This window comes from Pseudorasbora parva, chromosome 3, assembly GCF_024679245.1.
Source record: "Pseudorasbora parva isolate DD20220531a chromosome 3, ASM2467924v1, whole genome shotgun sequence".
Taxonomy (NCBI): domain Eukaryota; kingdom Metazoa; phylum Chordata; class Actinopteri; order Cypriniformes; family Gobionidae; genus Pseudorasbora; species Pseudorasbora parva.
In genome coordinates, this window is record NC_090174.1 from 12,585,497 (window position 1) to 12,605,960 (window position 20,464).

General features: G+C 38.0%; 1 protein-coding gene across 1 annotated transcript; it reads left to right on the forward strand.

Annotated features, from left to right (window-relative positions):
• Positions 1-4: 4 nt before the first annotated feature.
• On the forward strand, positions 5-19,624 carry layna (layilin a). The gene is made up of 8 exons (XM_067439956.1): positions 5-310; positions 660-677; positions 8,779-9,076; positions 9,162-9,319; positions 9,579-9,623; positions 16,515-16,601; positions 18,399-18,501; positions 18,568-19,624. The coding sequence occupies exons 1-8, from the start codon at positions 235-237 to the stop codon at positions 18,917-18,919; spliced, it is 1,137 nt and encodes a 378-aa protein (XP_067296057.1). The 5' UTR covers positions 5-234; the 3' UTR covers positions 18,920-19,624.
• Positions 19,625-20,464: the final 840 nt, after the last annotated feature.

Consider the following 20,464-nt stretch of genomic DNA (forward strand, 5'->3'; position numbering starts at 1 on the left):
TGGTGACGTGTTGGGGTCGTCTGCGTCTTCGTTCAGTCACGCGCCCTCGTCTCACTCTTATCTGCCTGTCTGGATGTTCACACACACATTTCAGCGGATAACGGGACAGGTGATTCGTTTTCAACTGGATGAAGCCCTCCTGGTGTTGGATGTTCCCTTTTCATTTTCTTGGAATTCCATTGTGTTCGTGAAATTACTTTAAAGACCCAAGGAAGTTTGACCAAAGGTGATAAAATGGATCTGTTGAGAAAATGTGGCTGCGTGATGGTTTTATTCAGCGTCTCCGCGTGCGCGTCAAAGATTCTGGGCGGTGAGTCGCACATTTAAGAAACATTCGACTATTTTATTTCTGTATGTAATATCTGGAAGAAAAGCTTGTTAAATTGAACTTGATTTGAGAAATTACTTGATACTGCAGTTGGCTATGTGCCCTTTTGACAACCTAAGGTTACAATGGGCGTTATCTATTTTAAAAGGTTTTTCATGAACTTTGTTGTTGTTGTTTTCGCTCACTTAACTCTTGGACTCGTTCGTTTCCTGTTTAATTCATTGTAATTAGAAGCTTGAATACAGGGAGTGAGACGATGCTTTAACAGTGGCTGTTTTCTCTCTTTACCACTTGTAAACGCGCTGTGCTGTCCACCCTCCCTGCGGCGCAGACATTTACGAGCCCAGAGGTATGTTCTGCCGCAGACACTAATGGCTTTCTCTAAATTAAATGATTGCTCCATCTCATCTAATTTTTATAACAATATGGTATCCATAAAGCAAAACGATATCATAACAAGTTTATTTTATATATATATAAGTTTATTTTAAAATATGTACACTCTCGCGAAAAAGGTAGCTTTCTTGTACTTTATCTGAAAAAAAAAAAAAAACTTGCACTTTTTTAATTGATCTGCTACACGATGTTGTTAATGTTCTTGATACAATGTTTTTTGTTTGTTTTACATTGGGAGTCCCTGGAAGAGCTGCTAGACCATTGCTTTTTAGAAAAAAAATATGTTCTATAGATAAAAGATAGGCTGACATACACTTGAGTATACATTTTACTGCTTCAAAATGTGGTTTGTTTGTTTTTATTGTTATTATAAATTCATCAAACATTTTCTATTTTAACATTTCCATTAAAAAAAACATATTTTTTAAAAAGGTTCTAAAAATATGGCTTTTTTAATTAAAAAAAAAAAAAAAGTGTTTCTGTGGCTCAAATGGGTACATTTAGCCTTGAAATCTAGACGCACCCTAGCGGAAGTAAATCTAATCTGCCTCGAGTGTCTAGCAGCTCTCAATACACTTCCGAGGTGTAAAAACCAAACTCTGGTCAGGCCAATCACATCGTGTATAGAGTCAGTGGGCGGGGTTTAACCGCGACTCTGGAAGACTTGGAGTTAAGCTTTTCTCTGAGAAAAGAACAAAGAACGGCACTGAAGTCATTCTTAAGAGTTTTGCCGACCAGATACGACGAAAGTTTAATCTATCAGCTCCGCTTCACCTTCGTTGCTCTGGTTGGTTGTAGCTCTATCCAATTGTGTGCAGAGGGAGTTTGAAAGACAACCGTTTATCCCGGCCCTCAGATTGAGCCCTGTCAATTCTTAGATTTCATGTGACGTCACACAGTGGCGCGGCCGCCATTATAGGACTTAATTGCAACATGCCGTCTCTCTGCTGTGCTGTGGGCTGTGACAACCGCATATAAAATAAAACACGGATTAACATTTTACAATATCTACAAAAACCCTGAGTGTCATCAGAAATACTTTGCTCTTTTTCTGCTAACTTTAACAATCATTTATAATAACAAAGTAATAAAATACTGAGACAGCAAAGACATCGTCAGCAGTATTCACGGGCAAAGAATTTTGTTCTGTAGGCTATTGACAGGTGCAATAGTTCAAAATCGACAACTATGTTTTATGTACAATACAATTAGTAATAATTTGCATTTATGTTAACCTAGAGACTTTCAAACATCAATATGTAATTGATTATTCATTTTATTATGTATTTGTGTCAAAATTACATATAAACATCTTTTTTTGAGGTTCTATTTCTAGCATGCATGCGCTTTCGATTGATATAACATGAATAAAATGCAACACAACTAAAATTGTAGAAATTTCCCAATTCTTGATTCCAACGATTATTATTATTTCATAGCAAAAAATACAATACAAAAGTAATAGTGAGTTTCCAGACCAAACATCTTGTTGTGGCTTGTCAGGAGAGGGTAAGTTGCACCATCTGGGTGGAAACAGATCATCTAATTGAATCTGAATAAAACCATGTGAAATTGTAAAGATAATTTACCTCTCTTAAAAACACCTTTAATAATCAAAATTCCTTTTACAAATTGTCATATTTCTTTTCTTAAAGCTAATTTAAACGTAAAACCAACCAGATGAATTTTAATATCTGTATGCTGAACACCAAAGTTGTAACCTCCCTAACAACAGCCGAAACAGTTTGTTGAGTAAAATTAAATACAATAAAAACTTAATTCGAATGAATAAATAAATGTCACTTAAGATAATGCACATTTTAGTCAAAAGGTTCTTGGTATAGTATTGTCATGATGTGTAGTGCAGCAGAGATGAGGAGATCCAGAACTTCCAAACAGATAGGCTTTTATTTTAAGAAACGCTGAACAGAACACCAAACACCACTACTAAGACGTTAGACTAGAACAAGGAGTGACTACACAAGAGGAACTTAATAATAACTAGATAATTAACAATACACAGCTGAACTAGACTAACGAGGGAAACCATGGTGACAAACAAGTGGCGGGAAACAGAGACAAAAGAACATGTGGCAAGTGCAAAATACACAACGGAAACAGACTATAGACCATTTCAGAATGTTTGTAAACAATCGGTACCAGGATACTTCCGGGTGGCAGAACGCGAGCGGCTTCTATTGACAAACTGAAGAGATCCAGCCGATCCAGCAGGCTACTGTAAACAGTTACATAGTTAAGAACATTGTTGTTGATTAAAGTTGAAACTATGACAAAAACGTGTTGTGTTTGGGGTTACGCCGTCAGATCTACAGCAAAAGGTGTAGGACTGTATCGATTTCCTTCAGAAAAAAGTAAATATATCCAGCAAAACCTGTGGGTGAGGAGGCTAAAGCGAGTGGACGTCGTCAAAAGAGGCGCTACAGAGAAGTATTCTCAAAACGGCCCATCTACAAAATCATAGCAGAGCATAATTATCTTTAGCTGGGGAACTTTGAGACTAATATTAGTAAACTTTAGATCTCTTTTAAAGATCAAACTCATTGCCAGTCACTGCCTGAAGTAAAAATAGGAAGAGACAGAACTTCTAGTGTCATGTAGGCTACTGATCGAATGTCAATGGAAGAAATAGGAAAAGCAAAACATAGTTGTAGGCTGATGGATGATTGATGCGTGTACCACATTGGCTTCATCATCACCACGAGTTTAGTTTGAGTGAATGCCGAATGTTAGCGGAGTAGCGCTAGTCTACAGCACGCTATCCTTTTGACCGTCAGAAGCTCACGTCTGTGCCATCTGATCGGACCCCGACCGAGCAACAGAAAACCATCATAGCCTTTTTTAGTTAGATAACAGGGAAATAGACCATCTACAATAGCCTAACATATTGTAAGTCAAACAGCAACAGTCACTAAAATAACTACTCAATGTAGGCTGAGACTCATTTAAAAATTATGGTATTAGACTAGCGCTACATCTACTGGAGCAAGGTTAGACATTTCATGTATTGCTGTCTCCTGAATTAGTTAATCAGTCCCTCAATAATCATGTAAACTTTGTCTGAATACCAAGCAATTTACTAGCATTGCCATTGGAACGCTTCGGCTTTTGCCACCTGGAAGAGCGTTTATTACTGTTGTGACGTCATGGTGAATTGTCGTATACATGTCACAGGTGTATTTTCTGCAGTGTTGAACATTCATTAGTTCATTAGGGACTACAGTTGGAAAGATATATGCGATTAAGCATCTTCTGGGTCTTATCAGAGAAGGATTTAGTGTACTTGTACATCGTTCCTATCAAATAAACTCAAACTAAAAGAAAAAGGAAATTATAAACTAAACAGCTGTGTAACATTACACTGAAATTTTACCAGTTTATACTTCAGAGATTTAACCTAACTGCAGTGCCTTGTGGAGGGGTAAGTTAAAACACTGGCTCAATTTACCCCACCGCATTTGGCTCACTTTGCCTTATAGCTTCCACGTTGGATTTAACTAGCTAGTTTACGAATTTAGGCTAATATTTAGCTAAATGATTTGCATGGTTTTATACATTGCTAAATCACCAATATGGATCCTAAATATTTTAGACCTGGACAAATTTGCTTTGATGCAACAGATATAATATATGTTATGCTAAAATTTTATATGTATATATGTTATACACTCACCTAAAGGATTATTAGGAACACCTGTTCAATTTCTCATTAATGCAATTATCTAATCAACCAATCACTTGACAGTTGCTTCAATGCATTTAGGGGTGTGGTCCTGATCAAGACAATTTCCTGAACTCCAAACTGAATGTCAGAATGGGAAAGAAAGGCGATTTAAGCATTTTTGAGCGTGGCATGGTTGTTGATGCCAGATCGGCTGGTCTGAGTATTTCACAATTTGCTCAGTTACTGGGATTTTCATGCACAACCATTTCTACCCTTACGAAAGAAAAATATATTTACCAATATATTACTTGAAATATATTATAATATATTGTAAATACATGGAATAATATATTGATGGTATTATACAATCTATAATATATTCCTGTAATATATTGCAAAATATACAAATGATTGCCGCTGTCATATATTGCAATATATTGGAGAATATAAATATTAAATCCCATATATGTATTACATGATATTTTGCAATATATATTTTTTTTTCGTAAGGGTTGGGTTTACAAAGAATGGTGTGAAAAGGGAAAAACATCCAGTATGTGGGAGTCCTGTGGGTGAAAATGCCTTGTTGATGCTAGAGGTCAGAGGAGAATGGGCCGACTGATTCAAGCTGATAGAAGAGCAACTTTGACTGAAATAACCACTCGTTACGAATGAGGTATGCAGCAAAGCATTTGTGAAGCCACAACACGCACAACCTTGAGGCGGATGGGCTACAAAAGCAGAAGACCCCATCGGGTATCACTATCATCTCCACTACAAATAGTAAAAAGAGGCAACAATTTGCACAGGCTCACCAGAATTGGACAGTTGAAGACTGGAAAAATGTTGCCTGGTGTTATGAGTCTCGATTTCTGTTGAGACATTCGAATGGTAGAGTCAGAATTTGGTGTAAACAGAATGAGAACATGGATCTATCATGCCTTGTTACCACTGTGCAGGCTGGTGGTGGCGGTGTAATGGTGTGGGGGATGTTTTCTGGGCACACTTTAGGCCTCTTAGTGCCAATTGGACATTGTTTAAATGCCACAGCCTACCTGAGCATTGTTTCTGACCATGTCCATCCCTTTATGACCATCATGTACCCATCCTCTGATGGCTACTTCCAGCAGGATAATGCACCATGTCACAAAGCTCGAATGATTTCAAATTTGTTTCTTAAATATGACAATAAGTTCCCTGTACTAAAATGGCCACCACAGTCACCAGATCTCAACCCAATAGAGCATCTTTGGGATGTGGTGGAACGGGAGCTTCATGCCCTGGATGTGCATCCCACAAATCTCCATCAACTGCAAGACGCTATTCTATCAATTTGGGCTAACATTTCTAAAGAATGCTTTCAGCACCTTGTTGAATCAATGCCACGTAGAATTAAAGCAGTTCTGAAGGCAAAAGGGGGTCAAACACAGTATTAGTATGGTGTTCCTAATAATCCTTTAGGTGTATATGAGAGAGAGAGAGAGAGAGAGAGAGAGAGAGAGAGAGAGAGAGAGAGAGAGAGAGAGAGAGAGAGAGAGAGAGAGATTTTAAAGTAAATGAGTGCCTTCCACTCCTCCCTTGCTATTCTCATTTTCATAGTCTGGCAGAAATTATGAGTGGATCCAAAATGTATACTCATTTGACATTAAAAGTGTACAGTTGCCAAGATAAAGGGGTGGGCAAACTTACCAACTGGTTCATCTTACCACACTTCTCCATAAATATACTAATAAAAAAAAAAATCAAAATTATTTATTTTTTATTTATATTTTTAAACAGGAAATATTAAGAACAATCAGGCCTGACTCAGTAAAAAATGGTTTATAGCATAAATACCACACACTTCACACAAACCAAGAGAAAGAGCATTAGGGGGAGGCCATAGAGCCACCTCAGTAGTCACAGATATACCTGTCCATTAGATGGCGAGAAAGTGTTATAGTTCTAATGTGCTGTGGGATCTCATTCCAGGCTTTAGTGGGCACATGAATAAAAGATATCTGTCCATAGCAGTTCCTAAAGGCCGGTAAAGGCAAATCTCCATTTGCAACAGATTTTGTAGTGCACTTGAGCCTTGAGCTGGGTTTTGGAACCAATGCAGTAAGTGCTGCTGAGGTGTGTCCATTTAAGATTTGACAAAACAAGTTTATCCCATGGCTTATTTTATAGTTCTGAAATGTCAAGGCATTAGACAAAGATAATGCAATACAGTGGTGAGTCCAGCCCTGGAAGCCTGTTAACTGAAAAATTTTAGTACATAGTTAAGGCCACCTGATAAAATGTGGGCCTCTACTAATGCATTGCACCATGAGTTTGCCCCTGTGGCTACATGCAGAATACAGTAAATCCCTACTGTAATGTACATCTCTTAAGGTTTAGATTAGCATTATACTGAGATATGGGGTGCATCTCAATCAGCTTCCGCTTCCTAGATTGTGAATATGCACATCATGTACATAAATTCGGGCATTGGTAAGGACAGTAAGGACCCTGACTCACTACAGATTGGGACACATATTTCCAATGACATGACAATGTCCTCATTGTACAAATCACTATTGGTATATGAACAACAGCAGACTGATATCATTCTGTTTTTTAAAGTACATTGTGATAAATACATTGCTTATTACATATCCAGGCAAAATTTCAGCCGTAAATAAATCTAGTTACATTATGTGTATTACCTGTCTAGTGATGTTTATGCTGAAATATAATTAAAAAAATGTCTTTTTTGGCCCCACTTTATATTAGGTGGCCTTAAGTACTATGTACTTACATCAAAAAATAAGTACAATGTACTTACTGTGTTCAAATTGTATTGCAAAACACCTTTGCTGATATTGAGGTGGGATACGGATAGAGTTAGGGACAGGTGTGGTGGTGTGGGTCAGTTTAAGGGTAGGGTTAGGTGTAAGGGAAGTGCCAACTGTGTAATTACAAATGTAACTACAGAAATTAATTACAGACATAATTACATGTAGGTATTTTTAAAATGTAAGTACAATGTAAAGACATGTATGTACACAATAAGTGCATTGTATCAAATTATTAATTACAATGTTAGTACATAGTAGTTAAAGGTGCACTATGCAACTTTCCGCCCACTGGAGGGCGCCTATTCTAAACAAATGCGTAGTTTGATGACGCCTTCACCTCACAGCTGGGGGAAAATAGGATTCGGGCAGAAATCATGTTCATGGATGCGGTTATTAACTTTACTGTAGTGTAAAGCAGAGCAGGACCGAGTGTTGTGGAGCTGAGCACGGCTGCTGGAGTGATTGTTATACAAACACATGCCACCGGGACTTTTATTATGACAGGACGGGACACAGTCGCCGGGCGCCCGCACTTCCGGTCATGATTATAAAGTAAAGCAGCTCTGTATATCATATTAGATACATTTAAGTGTGTTTAAAATGATGTTATGACGTTACTCTGTGCATTCGCTCGCCGCTGCTGTGACATGTTCACACTGCTAAGAGTAAAGCGCTTATGCAGAATAAAACAGAGGGTAACGCAGATATGACGCGATTGACAGGCGACACGCTCAAACGCTATGCTGACACGTCCCAGTCCTTAGATAAAATAGCAATTTTCTCACAATTTACAAATAGTTGGAAACATTTGGGATATTGTAAGTACTCAACTGAACAAAATATATAACACTGGCCTCGTGGTTTTTGGATATTTTACTGCAAAAATACTACATAATAGTGCACCTTTAAGTCCACCTAATATAAAGTGGGTCCGTTTTTTTTTTATCTATCTCATCATTTTGTGAAGTGAGTTGGCTCACGTGATATGTGTTTCTTGGTTGAGAACTTCCGTTTAGGGAACATATTGAGCATCGATGCTCCCTGGCTTTCACAGTGCATTATGGGACTTTTTAGGGAACGAACGTTTTAGTGCACTGGTAGGAATGTCAGAACTAAGAATCTGATTGAGACGCACTCCTAATCCTAACTGTTTTTGTTTCATTTTCACAAAATTGTTTATCTTAAAGGGATAGTTCACCCAAAAATGAGCAACCATCATTTACTCATCCTCAAATTGTATGAATTTCTTTCTTCTGATGAACACAACAGAAGATTAAAAAAATAAAATAAAATAAAATCAGTTTTTAAACAGTCTCTTCCAAAAAAAATCCCATATAGAATATATATGTTTTCCATAGTATCCTTCAAAGTATCTTCTTTTGTGTTTAGAACATTTTACAGGTTTAGAACATGAGGGTGAGTAAATGATGAGAGAATTTTTCATTTTTATGTGAACTATATCCAAATAAAAGTACAATGGGATTAATCAATATTTCAATATGCTATATATACATTCCATTGTCTTTTCTAACATCTACAATGTGTCTCTCAAGGCCAACAGATATGCAAGCGAGGCACTGAGAAGCCCTGCTATAAAATCGCCTACTTTCAGGACAGCCGACGTAAACTCAACTTTGAAGATGCGAGTCGAGCCTGCAGGAGTGATGGTGGAGACCTTCTTAGTATTGAGTCTAAGACTGAGCAGAGACTGATAGAAAATTTCATCCATGAACTGAAAGCATCAGACGGAGACTTTTGGATCGGGCTTCGTAGGGATCAAGAGTATGAGGAGATAAACGGAGACTGCCCATCTCAGTACTATTGGCTGGATGGAAGCCAAGCAAGCTTCAGGTTTGACGAGAGTTGCTCATCGTTTGATGGTTCTTACACATTCCCTGTGTAGATCCGTTTGCTCATGGTTTTGCATGTGTGACAGGAACTGGCACTGGGATGAGCCTTCTTGCGGGTTTGAGGTGTGCGTAGTGATGTACCATCAACCCTCTGCTCCTCCGGGTCAGGGTGGTCCTTACATGTTCCAGTGGAATGACGACAATTGTGAAACCAAAAACAACTTTATTTGCAAGTACACCAAAGGTTGGGAAGGCATATTTTATTCGATTGATTAGTATATTTTCAGTATAGTTGATTAGTATATTTTTTATATATTAGTATTATTTTCAGCAGTTTTTGATTAGAGCTTCCTAGAGCATCAAGAACTGGGGAGTGTTTCCCAAAAGCACCAATAGCCAACTAAGGTCACAAGTTCCACGTAACTGTGTTGCGACCATAGTTGGCTTTGGGAAACACAACCCTGTTTAGTATGTGATAACAGGGTAATCATGTGATGTTTCAGATAAACCTCCAGCACCAACTTCTGCAGAAAATCACACATTAAAAGGTAAGCTTGAGATATTGTGTTACAAAAATGTTAATGTGTATATTTTTTTCTAAAATAAAGACGGCTGATGTAGTGGTTCTCGAACTAGTAGTGGGCCTCGGGAAACTTCCAGGAGGGCCTTAATAAGTCTAAAATTTATTTAAATTTAGTTCTTAAAGGGTATTGTTAATTTTGTCAGACGAGACGAAATATGTTCGTCAACAACCTTTTTTTCCAAGGCTTCAGCATACTCCTAGCCTGGTTGCCAGGCGAACTTAGCCCCGACCACACATTTTTTAGGTCGGGCAGTTCGGTCTGGCCTCAATCCATAGAGGAGTAATTATATTATTTATTATAATGAATAAATTCTTTTATTTTTTTGCAACACCGGCAAAGATCGTTTATTTCAGCACACATGCAGACAGAGTTGCCACGTTTTTACAATAAAACCCACCAACTACTAGCCCTTAAAAATCGCTTCTCGGGGGGGTTCTCCGGAAAAAAAAGGTGTTTGGGGGGTAAAATGTGTGTTATTTTGGCAAGGTTGCCTGCTAAAACTTGCACTCATGGGTCTATATATCACTATATATGGGTCTATATATCACATGATAGATAACCCGCGGACATAGAAAACAAACAGCGAGAAAAAATGCGAACATATTACACTTCTGATGTCATTTCTAGCGAGAAATCACTACTGTAGTGATTAAATCTGTGTTTAGTTCTCACCAAAGCTCTCTCTGTTTTGCTGTAGATCTTTAAACTGTTAAACTGCCTTAGCAGTCTGTCCGCAATTAGTTTCATGAGATGCCTTCATGCACAAAACGCTGCCTTACAAGTCATTGTCTGATGAGGCAGCGAGACAACGAGTCAGCAGCCTAAGTTTTCGGACCCAGCCCATAATTAAATACTGAACGTCTCTGTTCAATATAATGATCGAGTCGCCGCGTGAGTCTCACAGCACTAGCTGCAGGAGTCAGATTACATTTAACGTCATAAATGAGCTGATGAGCTCTCGTGATGAGAGCTGAGGTAATCGCGACCGTACTTGCCGCATCTCAGCGTGTGTTCAGTCTGGCGCCTTTCAGTTCATGCCTTTGGAAGCTTAACTTTCATAGAAATTAATTTGAGAAGTTAAAACACTTACATTGCTCAGCAGCACCCGATCGGTTTAAATGAATGCCTGCAGCTGCGAGCTGAGTGCTGTGAGTGTGATTTCCCATCCCCCATGTGCGAGTTGAAAACATGTTGAAATAGCTCCCTCTGCTGGCTGTAGTCTTTAGCCTTTGGCCAAACATTCCAAAGATGACGCAAATATCGTCAATTTGCGTCATAGGAGGAATTTTTCCAGAAATAAAATGCATAAATATCTTGTCTCAGGGGTATATGAGGGGGGAAAGCACAATCATTTAAATATACTCCAGGGTTTCTACTGATACAAAGCCATATGCTAATCGCTGAAGTAACCCTTTAATGTGGCCTAACAGTTAAAGCCAGAGCCGTTGATAACAGTTGACATGTGTTCATCTCCCAGCGGTGCGCGGTCACGTGGCTCATGGAGCTCTAAAATTTTACACAAGCCAGTGCTGTCAATACATTGAATAGACGACAGCTTCACTATACAGGTAAACAGTACAGTAATGAACATTTTGAGGAGATCTTTTGGTAGTAAAAACTATTTGTGCAATAATTATGGTCCATTAATGAGCACTTCAAATATTTTTATTTCTAATAAATAATGTATTATATTTTATTACTATTAGTATACTGATTAAGGTTAAATTAGAGAATTTCAATGCAAAGAGGCAAATTTAGAGTCATTTTGTGGCTGGAAATATAATGCTTTTCATTTGTAATCCCATGGTTTACCCATTTTCTGCCTGTATGGCTCCTTAATAAATACATATACATGTATCTAGAATAGATTTCCTTAAATGTGAAATTTTAAAACATTAATACCTTGCATCCTAATATTTTAACTTTATATTATAAAATATATATTATAAGCTTTATATTGTGCTTTAAATTATGTGCTTTATATTATAAGCACACACAAGTGAATATTAATGAATGCAAGAAAATGTAATTTAACGCAAGAAAAGTTTAAAATAGTGCTTAAAAAGGCAAACTTATTTTCCTTATATGCACAGTAGGCTACATATATGAATTGATACTGATCGAAATCGATAAATGTAACAAAGTTGCATTTTGCATTCAACAAAAATCATTCATCAAGTGTATTTTGTCTGGTAGTTATGACATTTAACCAATATTTGATTTGTGTGAAACACTATTTGACTGAAATGGTATTAGAAATAATCTCAGATATAATTTATGTAAAAAAGACTCAAATGTTTTAACCTAAATTTGACTAAGAAATGTTAAGTTGTCTTTTGACTAAAACTAGGCTAAAATGATGAGAGGTTTAGTCGACTAAAACTTGACTAACTAAAAAATATATGTGAATGACTAAATGTGACTAAAACTAACAAGGACATTTAGCACAAGACTTACCACTTTGCCACGTCTTTAAAATTCGAACACATTGTTTTCAATGAGTGTACGCACACCGGTGGCGGCATTCGGCGCCTGTCCGCGGCGACTCAGGAAGTTGTTCTAAATCCTGCCGCGCCACAGAGCGCCATTTCAAGGCTTTATATTAAAAGTATATTATCGTTAAGGTATACTGATTTCAACCTTTGCTACAAGACACATTTGTTTTACATTCTGAGTTCAACAGCTTGAATAAAGTCTAAACATATTTTGGGGAAATGTATAATAAACGTAGCCTTTTAAAATGTGCGCGTCTGGTGTGCGATACCAGAGACGCTGCGCGGCGCGCCGCCGAGCGCCGCCGAGCTCCGCGTCCGGTGTACGACCCCCTTAAGACTAAACTAAAAATAGGTGACAAAATTAACACTATTAAAGGGTCATGAAACCCCCCTGCTGCAGTGTTTTTTCACACATTCGATTTGAAAAGGCTTCCAAAAAGGGGCGTGGTCGACTGCGAAAAGGTGGGATGGGTATTGTTTGGAAAGAGGGAATGGTTTGCATAAATAGGGGGAGTGTCATTAGGCGTATTCAAATTAGCGATAACGCCAGCAGCAGTTACAGTGGTTCTGAGACATTGGTTCACGTTGGCATTGTTTACAACAGAAAGATTAAATGAAGAATGAGTACAGCGAATGAGAGAGCTCGTATGGCGTGCAGCAGGAAGAACAGAGATCGCAAGTCATTCAGCTCCTCAAATCAGCATAATTCAGTGAGAAATGAAAAGAAATGTTATTCTGTATGATGAAATATTTTGCAAACATGTGATAAAACTATATTTGTCCAAATATGCACAGGATTTGGCAAGATGTACAACGTGGAGGGGTTATGCTCTCATAAGAGAACATGAACCACCCACGAACACATGCTTGTGATGCGATAGAGGAGTGGGGAGCCCACGATTCACGAACATGTAGGCTACTTGGCGGGGAAGCCTCACTGTAATACTAGATTGGGGTATAAGCGAAAGGGGTTTGAGGTTTCATAGGCTGCGTCCGAAAACCTGCTGACTCATTGTCTCGCTGCCTCATCAGACAATGACTCTGTAGCGGTATTTTGTGCATGAAAGCACCTCACAAAACTAATTTCGGACAGACTTCTAAGGCAGTGTAACAGTTTAATGATCTACAGCTAAATAGAGAGAGCTCTGGTGATAACTAAACACATATTTAATTACTACAGTAGTGATTTCTTGCTAGTAATGACATCAGGAGTCTAATATGTTGGTAAAAACAAACTGACCCACAAACGCAACTTCTTGACGCCATCTTTTTTCCCCAGCTCAACTGTCACTGAATGGAAAGCACAGGATTGTGGGATATCAAGGGCAGCGAAGGATAGATGTACGCTGCCTTCAAAAATCGATCAGATGAAGGTCTCTCAGCCATGGGCGTAGATTACGCGGGGGACGTGTCCCCCTCACTTTTAATAAAATTTATTTTCGTCCCCCGCACTTTTACTGGGTCTCACCAATCCTGGTCGACCCGCTCCGAGCGGGATTCGAACCGGCGTTACCCTGTGCGGGGGCGGACAAGTTAACAGGGACGCTAAAGACAGCCTTCTCTAATCTCGGTTGATAGCGCGTTTCTTGAGGTGCAAGTGTATTTACATAGAAACCAATGTGAATACATCAAGATTTAAATTCAGAGACAAAAAATAATCTATGCATGACCTGTCATTTTTTCCGAATCTCAATATGAGGAGGGCGCTCTCTCACAGAAAGTAGAAGTAATACCCAGTCACGCTGCAGCTGAGCTGAAGGAAAACAATCGTTATGAGTGATGAAACGTGACGACGACAATCAGACGATTGCGACAATATATGCTTTATGTGTTTTTCAAGTCATCTCAATGTTGGCTATTTATTGACAATAAAGTAGGCTATCATGAATAATGCAGCTTTTAATGTTTATTATCTTCTTCTGCTCACCAAGGCTGCATTTATGTAATCAAAAATGGTTAAAACAGTAATATTTTGAAACATTATTACAAATTAAAACAGCTTTTTTCCTATGTGAATATATAGTAATTTATTCCTGTGATCAAAGCTGAATTTATCATCATTACGCCAGTCTTCAGTGTCACATGATCCTTCACTAATCACTCTCAGAAGATATCATAATCAAGAAACAATTTTGATTATTATCTGTGTTGAAAACAGTTGTGCTGCTTAAAAATGTTGTGGAAACCATAATAGCCTGCATGTTATTTTTCAGGATGCTTTAATGAACAGAAAGTTCAATGGACAGCATTTATTTGCATTTATTAAATAAATTATTATCTAATTTGTAATTTTAAAAAATATCACTTGTGATCAATTTAATGCATGTCTGATCAATAAAAGTATTAATTTCTCTCTCTTTTTTTAATTTGACCACAAATGTTTAGATGGTTTCCACAAAAATTAAGCATCACCATGAGCAGCACAACTGATAATAATCATAACTGTGTGGATCATCAAATCCTCATCTGAGAATGATTAGTGAATGATCATGTAACATTGAAGACTTGAGTAATGAGGATAAATTCAGCTTTGATCACAGGAATAAATCACACTTTACTACATATTCACATAGAGAACAGCATAGTTTACATCAGAATACATATTTTTTTACATTGCATAAAATCTGTGGAGTCTTAATGCAGAAGTGTTTGTAGTATATAAACCAATCATAAAATTGGCATAAAAAATAGGAGAATAGGAGAATACTATTTTAGATATTAATTATTGGTTATTGTTCAGCAGTGTATTTGATATCTTGCCCAATTAAAAGCAAGAGATACGATAAATTATATTGGTCCAAAAAAAATAATGGTATTACGACATTTCTGTCCCCCTCACTTCTGAAAAGATGGCTACGCCCCTGCTCTCAGCAGACAGGAAGTGAAGCAAACATTAGATTTGGATGCAGTTAGATGACTTCCTGCCTTCAAATGTGTCCAGGTTTCGGACGCAGACATAGTCTCAGCCGTGCACCTATATTTGGCAATATAATAATAAATCTATATTTGGCAAAACATGCAAACTGTTTCACTAAGAGCCCGAACACATGCGGTTTAGTGCATGCCTGTGACCACAAATAAAACGGAGAAGACGTGGCTTTTGATTCTTGTTGATATTTCTTTAAAAATATTTTTCATTTGCATACAGATCAGTTATTTTGCACTCCTGACATAAATGTCTTGCAGGTTCGGCGTGCGATTCCTCAAGTTAATTTTACTTTACCGAGCCTTTGTAGCAATGGCTTCCCCAGACGGCGTCCCGGTTACAGCTCGCTCAGCGCCCTTACGTTACTACGTATTAGCATAACGTCTCACTTTCCTCTTTGACTTTTCCACACACTGCTTCCTAAACTTCCCCACCTTGACTCAATAATGATGGAAGATAAACCTGACAGAAGCGACTGTCTCATCTCATGCATATTAACTCAATTATATTTTATACAGCGCAGTGATTGGATTGAATGAGCTTTATGTCATATGTCATGAATATACATCGAGAATCGCTCGGAACGGTCAACGTCATGTTCCCACAAGCTACAAGCATGGTTCGAGAAAACACGCTGGCGTCAGATTTCTTGATGTTGCTCCGATTTAGCTTTTCAAAACGGAAGACAGAAATTGCTCTGAAAAATGCAAAAATAACTATTTTTCATATGAATAACAGAGTACCCTTAGTGTTTTCAATTATGTGCAGCCTATACATGTCTGTTTACATCTCAAAAAAAGTGTTTTGGGGTTTCATGACCCTTTAAAGTGCTCTCAATCGTTCCCCAAAAATGAAAAATATATCATTGTTTACTCACCCTGAAGTTGCTCCAAACGTGTATACATTTATTTGTTCTGCTGAACACAAAGGAAGATGTTTTGAAGAATATGAATAACCAAACAGTTATGGGGCACCATTGACTTCCAAGACTGTTTGGATTATATTTCCATAATAAGTACTCTTTTTTTATATCTATATATATGCTTAAGTGTACTTCCTTTTCAAAAAGGTAGTCCTAATTACAATGCAAACAAATACCAAAACTAAACATGTACATGATTCAATTTTTTTTGTTGTTGTTTGTTTGTTCGGGTTTTTTTTTTTTTAGTTTATTCATTTGTATTACAACAGAAGTATCCGACATACATATCAGCTTAGATTGGAGGACCTTCAAATATTGTCCTACTTTTTTACTAGGAGTAAAAACATTTGAGAACCATTGGCCAAATGTTGGATGGATTTATTTTAATGTGCAATTTGTGAAATGTGATGAAGTCTGCATTAATTGGTTGATTTGTATGTGTCTGTTTCTTTGTTTTAATGTTTTTGTCTTATACCAGATAATGCACAAAACCTAATTCTCATATATTACAGATGTTCCTCCGACACCTAGAAGACCCAGATACCCCTCTGTCACAGAGATGGTTGATGGCATGAGGGTGGTTGTATCTGAACCTCCAGGTAAATCTTTTTTGTGTCGTGTTTTTCATGTTTTTGTGAAATATCAGGACACAAATGTGTATAATGACATGTGTATGACATAGGTATTACAAGGAGAGGGTGAAATATGAGGACATAACCCATGTCCCCATTTTTCACAATGCTTATAAATCATACAGGATGAGTTTTTTGAGAACTGAAAAATGAGGAATGTTTCTTGTGATGGGTAGATTTAGGGGCAGGGGCAGTGTAGGGGGATAGAAAATATGGTTTGTCTTTGTACAGTATAAAAACCTAGCCTGACGTGGTCATACTCAATTTTAGTTAGAATATGAGTCTGAAACTGCTCCATTGGGCTGTGATTATGGGGCGTGTTTCAACCGAACCAGTAAAGACCTCAAATGGATAGATCTACAACCAATCAGAGCAACGAAGTGACTGCCCGACCTAAAAATTTGTGGGCGGGGCTAAGTTCGGCTGGCATCCAGGCTAATAAAAACCATTATGCCTATGGAATGTCCCCACATTTCACAAATATAAACGTGTGTGTGTGTGTGTGTGTGTGCATGCGTGCGTGCGTGCGTGTTTTATTTTATAAAATCCAAAAATATATGGGGTCAGTAAGACCTTTTTAATGGAAAATTTTATTCAGTGAGGATGCATTCAATTGATCAAAAGTGAGAGTAAAAACATTTATAATTCTAATTAACGGTGGGGTAAGTGATATCTGGTAACCGTTGTTGGTATTTCAAATCACCAAAACAAACACGCCCCTACCCCCAAAAAGGGTCTCGGCCCTATTTTGATAGCTCCGCCCCACACATACGTAACCCAGGCAACGACTACGGCAAAATCTGTGTGTAACTAATCCAGGTTGAAAATTCAATGAAAAAGTCACCCCTTCTATCACAAAAACGCACACCGTTCTCATGAACAATTCGATAGAACACGAGCCGACAGTCCAACTAATGACATATTACAGTTATGACAAGATTAGAGTTAAAGCGATCACAAAACACAAACAGTTCTCAGGAACAAGTCGATAACGTTAGTATACAAGCTCGATAGTCCAGCTAACAACATATTACAATTATGACCGGATGGGTTATATAGATGAAAAGAGGAAACAAACATATATTAGGAGTTTAGTATCTTACCTGTTGGACACATTTTGTGAGCTGACGCTTGAAACCTCGAAGCACTGAGGGGATTTAGATGCTCCATGCGGTGTGGAAATGAACGGGTCTTTATAATCGCTGAAGTGAGCTTCAATACGATCGCAAATGGACAAACAAGCGAACGTGACACACGAGCATATTCAAGTAAAAGCCAGCATATATTAGTTCTTTTTTGGCTAATGTCCGTCTTGTGTGACTCGTGTTTTGAATAATGGCGCGCACTGAGCCTCTCGTCTCACCATAGACACGCCCCTTACCTGCTGATTGGCTACAAGTTTGTTATTCCACTCGGTTCACGTCCTTTTTTTAAAACGGTTTTGAAATAACACTTACCACACCTTTACTTTCTATTAATCAAAGAATCCTGACAAAAAAGTATCACATTTTCCACAAAAAGCATTAAACTGTCTCAACATTGATAATATAAGAAATATCACCTGAGCGGCAAATCAGCATAATAGAATGATTTCTGAAGGATAATGTGACACTGAAGACGGAAGTAATGATGCTGAACATGTTGCTTTTCCATTAGCATAATAGGCTTCTTTCAGAAACAATAATCCAAACTAGTAGATATAGTAGTGTATAAAGGCTGTATACCTTTCATATTAACCAATATCCTTTTGTTGCAAACTTTCAGACAATGCTCTCAATATTGCTTACATTGTGCTGCCAACCATACCACTTCTACTGCTGCTGATTGTGGCGACAGGAGTCTTCTGTTTTAAGCTGTTCACAAAGAGGTGCGTTGTTTCACTGCTCACTAAGCCATATTAAATTTGATAATAAATAACAATCTATGCATGCAGGAAGAAAGAAGAGACTGAGACCCCTCCAAAGGATCCAGGATACTGGGCCGCTGGAGAAAGATGCAACAGCCCGAGCCCTGACGTCTATAACGTCATCCGAAGGCAGCATGAATCAGACCTGGCCGGCACGCGGCCTGACATCAAGAACACTTCCTTCCTGGGTTCTTCTCCAGACACTCCACCTGGAGATTATGACAACCTGGCGGGCAGGGACACTGAAAGTGGTTTTGTGACACTGGCCAGCACTGAGAGTGGCTTTGTAACCAACGACATGTATGACACACTGCAAGGCCGTGGAAGTGGGAGATACTACAGAGACCAGGGATGGATGGATGAGTTATATGGCTACTGATATAAAAGATGAACATTAGCGTTTAACTCTGTATTCTCTGGTAATGATAATAGCTGACCTGTCAATGTCTTGCCCAAGTATTTCTTTGGTGCCAGGTAGCCAATATTATCTATATTGAAGAATCCAATTTATATATAATGTTTGAATGAGTGAGATCATTTGTAACTGAAATGTGCAAGGCAAAAAAAAAAGTGGATATGTTATCAAATCAGGTTTGTGTTATGTGTGGACTGTGTCAGTATCATATTTTAAATTTCCAAAATGTACTGAATGAATGATTTACCATTAATTCAATCTCTACCAGAATTTCACTGCAACAACATCTGAAGTTTACGATTATGATTATCAGATGTAGACGTAGTTTACCCTTCTCTCTTTTTTTAAGCCTATATTATTCTAGTTTTCATATGACCATTGTGAAAATACCAGTAATACCTACCAGGTTTTAATGCATCTTTATAACCAAACTCTGAAGGGTGAACACAAACAAGCTGCTCAACGAATCAGACAGAGATAGCCTTGATATGCAATAGCCTGTTTGCTTCCACTGACTGGTTTGCATGACCATGTTATGCTGCTTTTACCGGATGTGCTGTATCAGGCTCAGTAATTAATTACACTGAAATATTCCTGTGAAATACTGAATGATCAAAAAGCCTTCAAGTTTCTTATGCAAATATTGGAATGTATAAGCAGTGATGTAAATGAAGCCTTAATAAACAAAAACAAATGAATGAAATTAAAACTAAATATATTGATTTTTATATTTTGGCAAATATATCACACAACTGACACTGTTCTCACGCCACACATCCATTTTCTCACGCAGTGAGAAATTGCGAAGCTAAGAGGACACTTGCACCAACAGACAAGACAGAGCAGGTTACTTTTGATATGGAACATTCTGAGCTTTAAAATGTTGTCAATTTTATCACGAAATTCAAAATATATATATATAGCTGCCAGCCGCGATGGCGGGCCCACATCCCTGCACCACACTGCCGTTTTAGGGAAAATATGTAGGGTGGGATATATGCAAAGTGGGTAAATATAAAAGGACTATGCCAAAGACATTTACTGCAGCCAGCTGGTGCCACCATGACCACAAAACACAATAGCCACATTCATGAGATCAGTTCAACTTGGATGAATTTCATGTTATAGGTCACTTTCAAATGAGTGAGAAGTTATCATTTGGAGCTCAAAATTGAAAGTCCTTTTAGATTTTTATTAACCTAATTATTAACCTAATTACCGGTATAAAAAACTATGCAATCAAATTAGAAAGTTGTCCGACTCGACGAGAACAATATATGTATTTGCTGACTGTATTTGAAACAAATCTCTAACTTTAGACAAAAGGTGGCGCTATAGAGCCCTTCCTCCATGCCCATTTCTAAGGCCCTGTCCACACGAAGCCAGCGCTTTCCCAATCCGATCTTTTTTTTTCCTCGTATCAAGAAATATCTGCGTCCACACGAGATTACAAAAACTGACTAAAAACGATGTAGTTTGCATGCCAGGCCAGTGTGTGGCGCTGTAATT

What these genes read in the sequence shown, in the direction of transcription:
- layna (XM_067439956.1), top strand. Translation starts at nt 235, where the DNA reads ATGGATCTGTTGAGAAAATGTGGCTGCGTGATGGTTTTATTCAGCGTC. An exon ending in AGAAAATCACACATTAAAAG is followed by an intron (nt 9,624 to 16,514) that starts GTAAGCTTGAGA and finishes CATATATTACAG; the next exon opens with ATGTTCCTCCGACACCTAGA. An exon ending in GGTTGTATCTGAACCTCCAG is followed by an intron (nt 16,602 to 18,398) that starts GTAAATCTTTTT and finishes GCAAACTTTCAG; the next exon opens with ACAATGCTCTCAATATTGCT.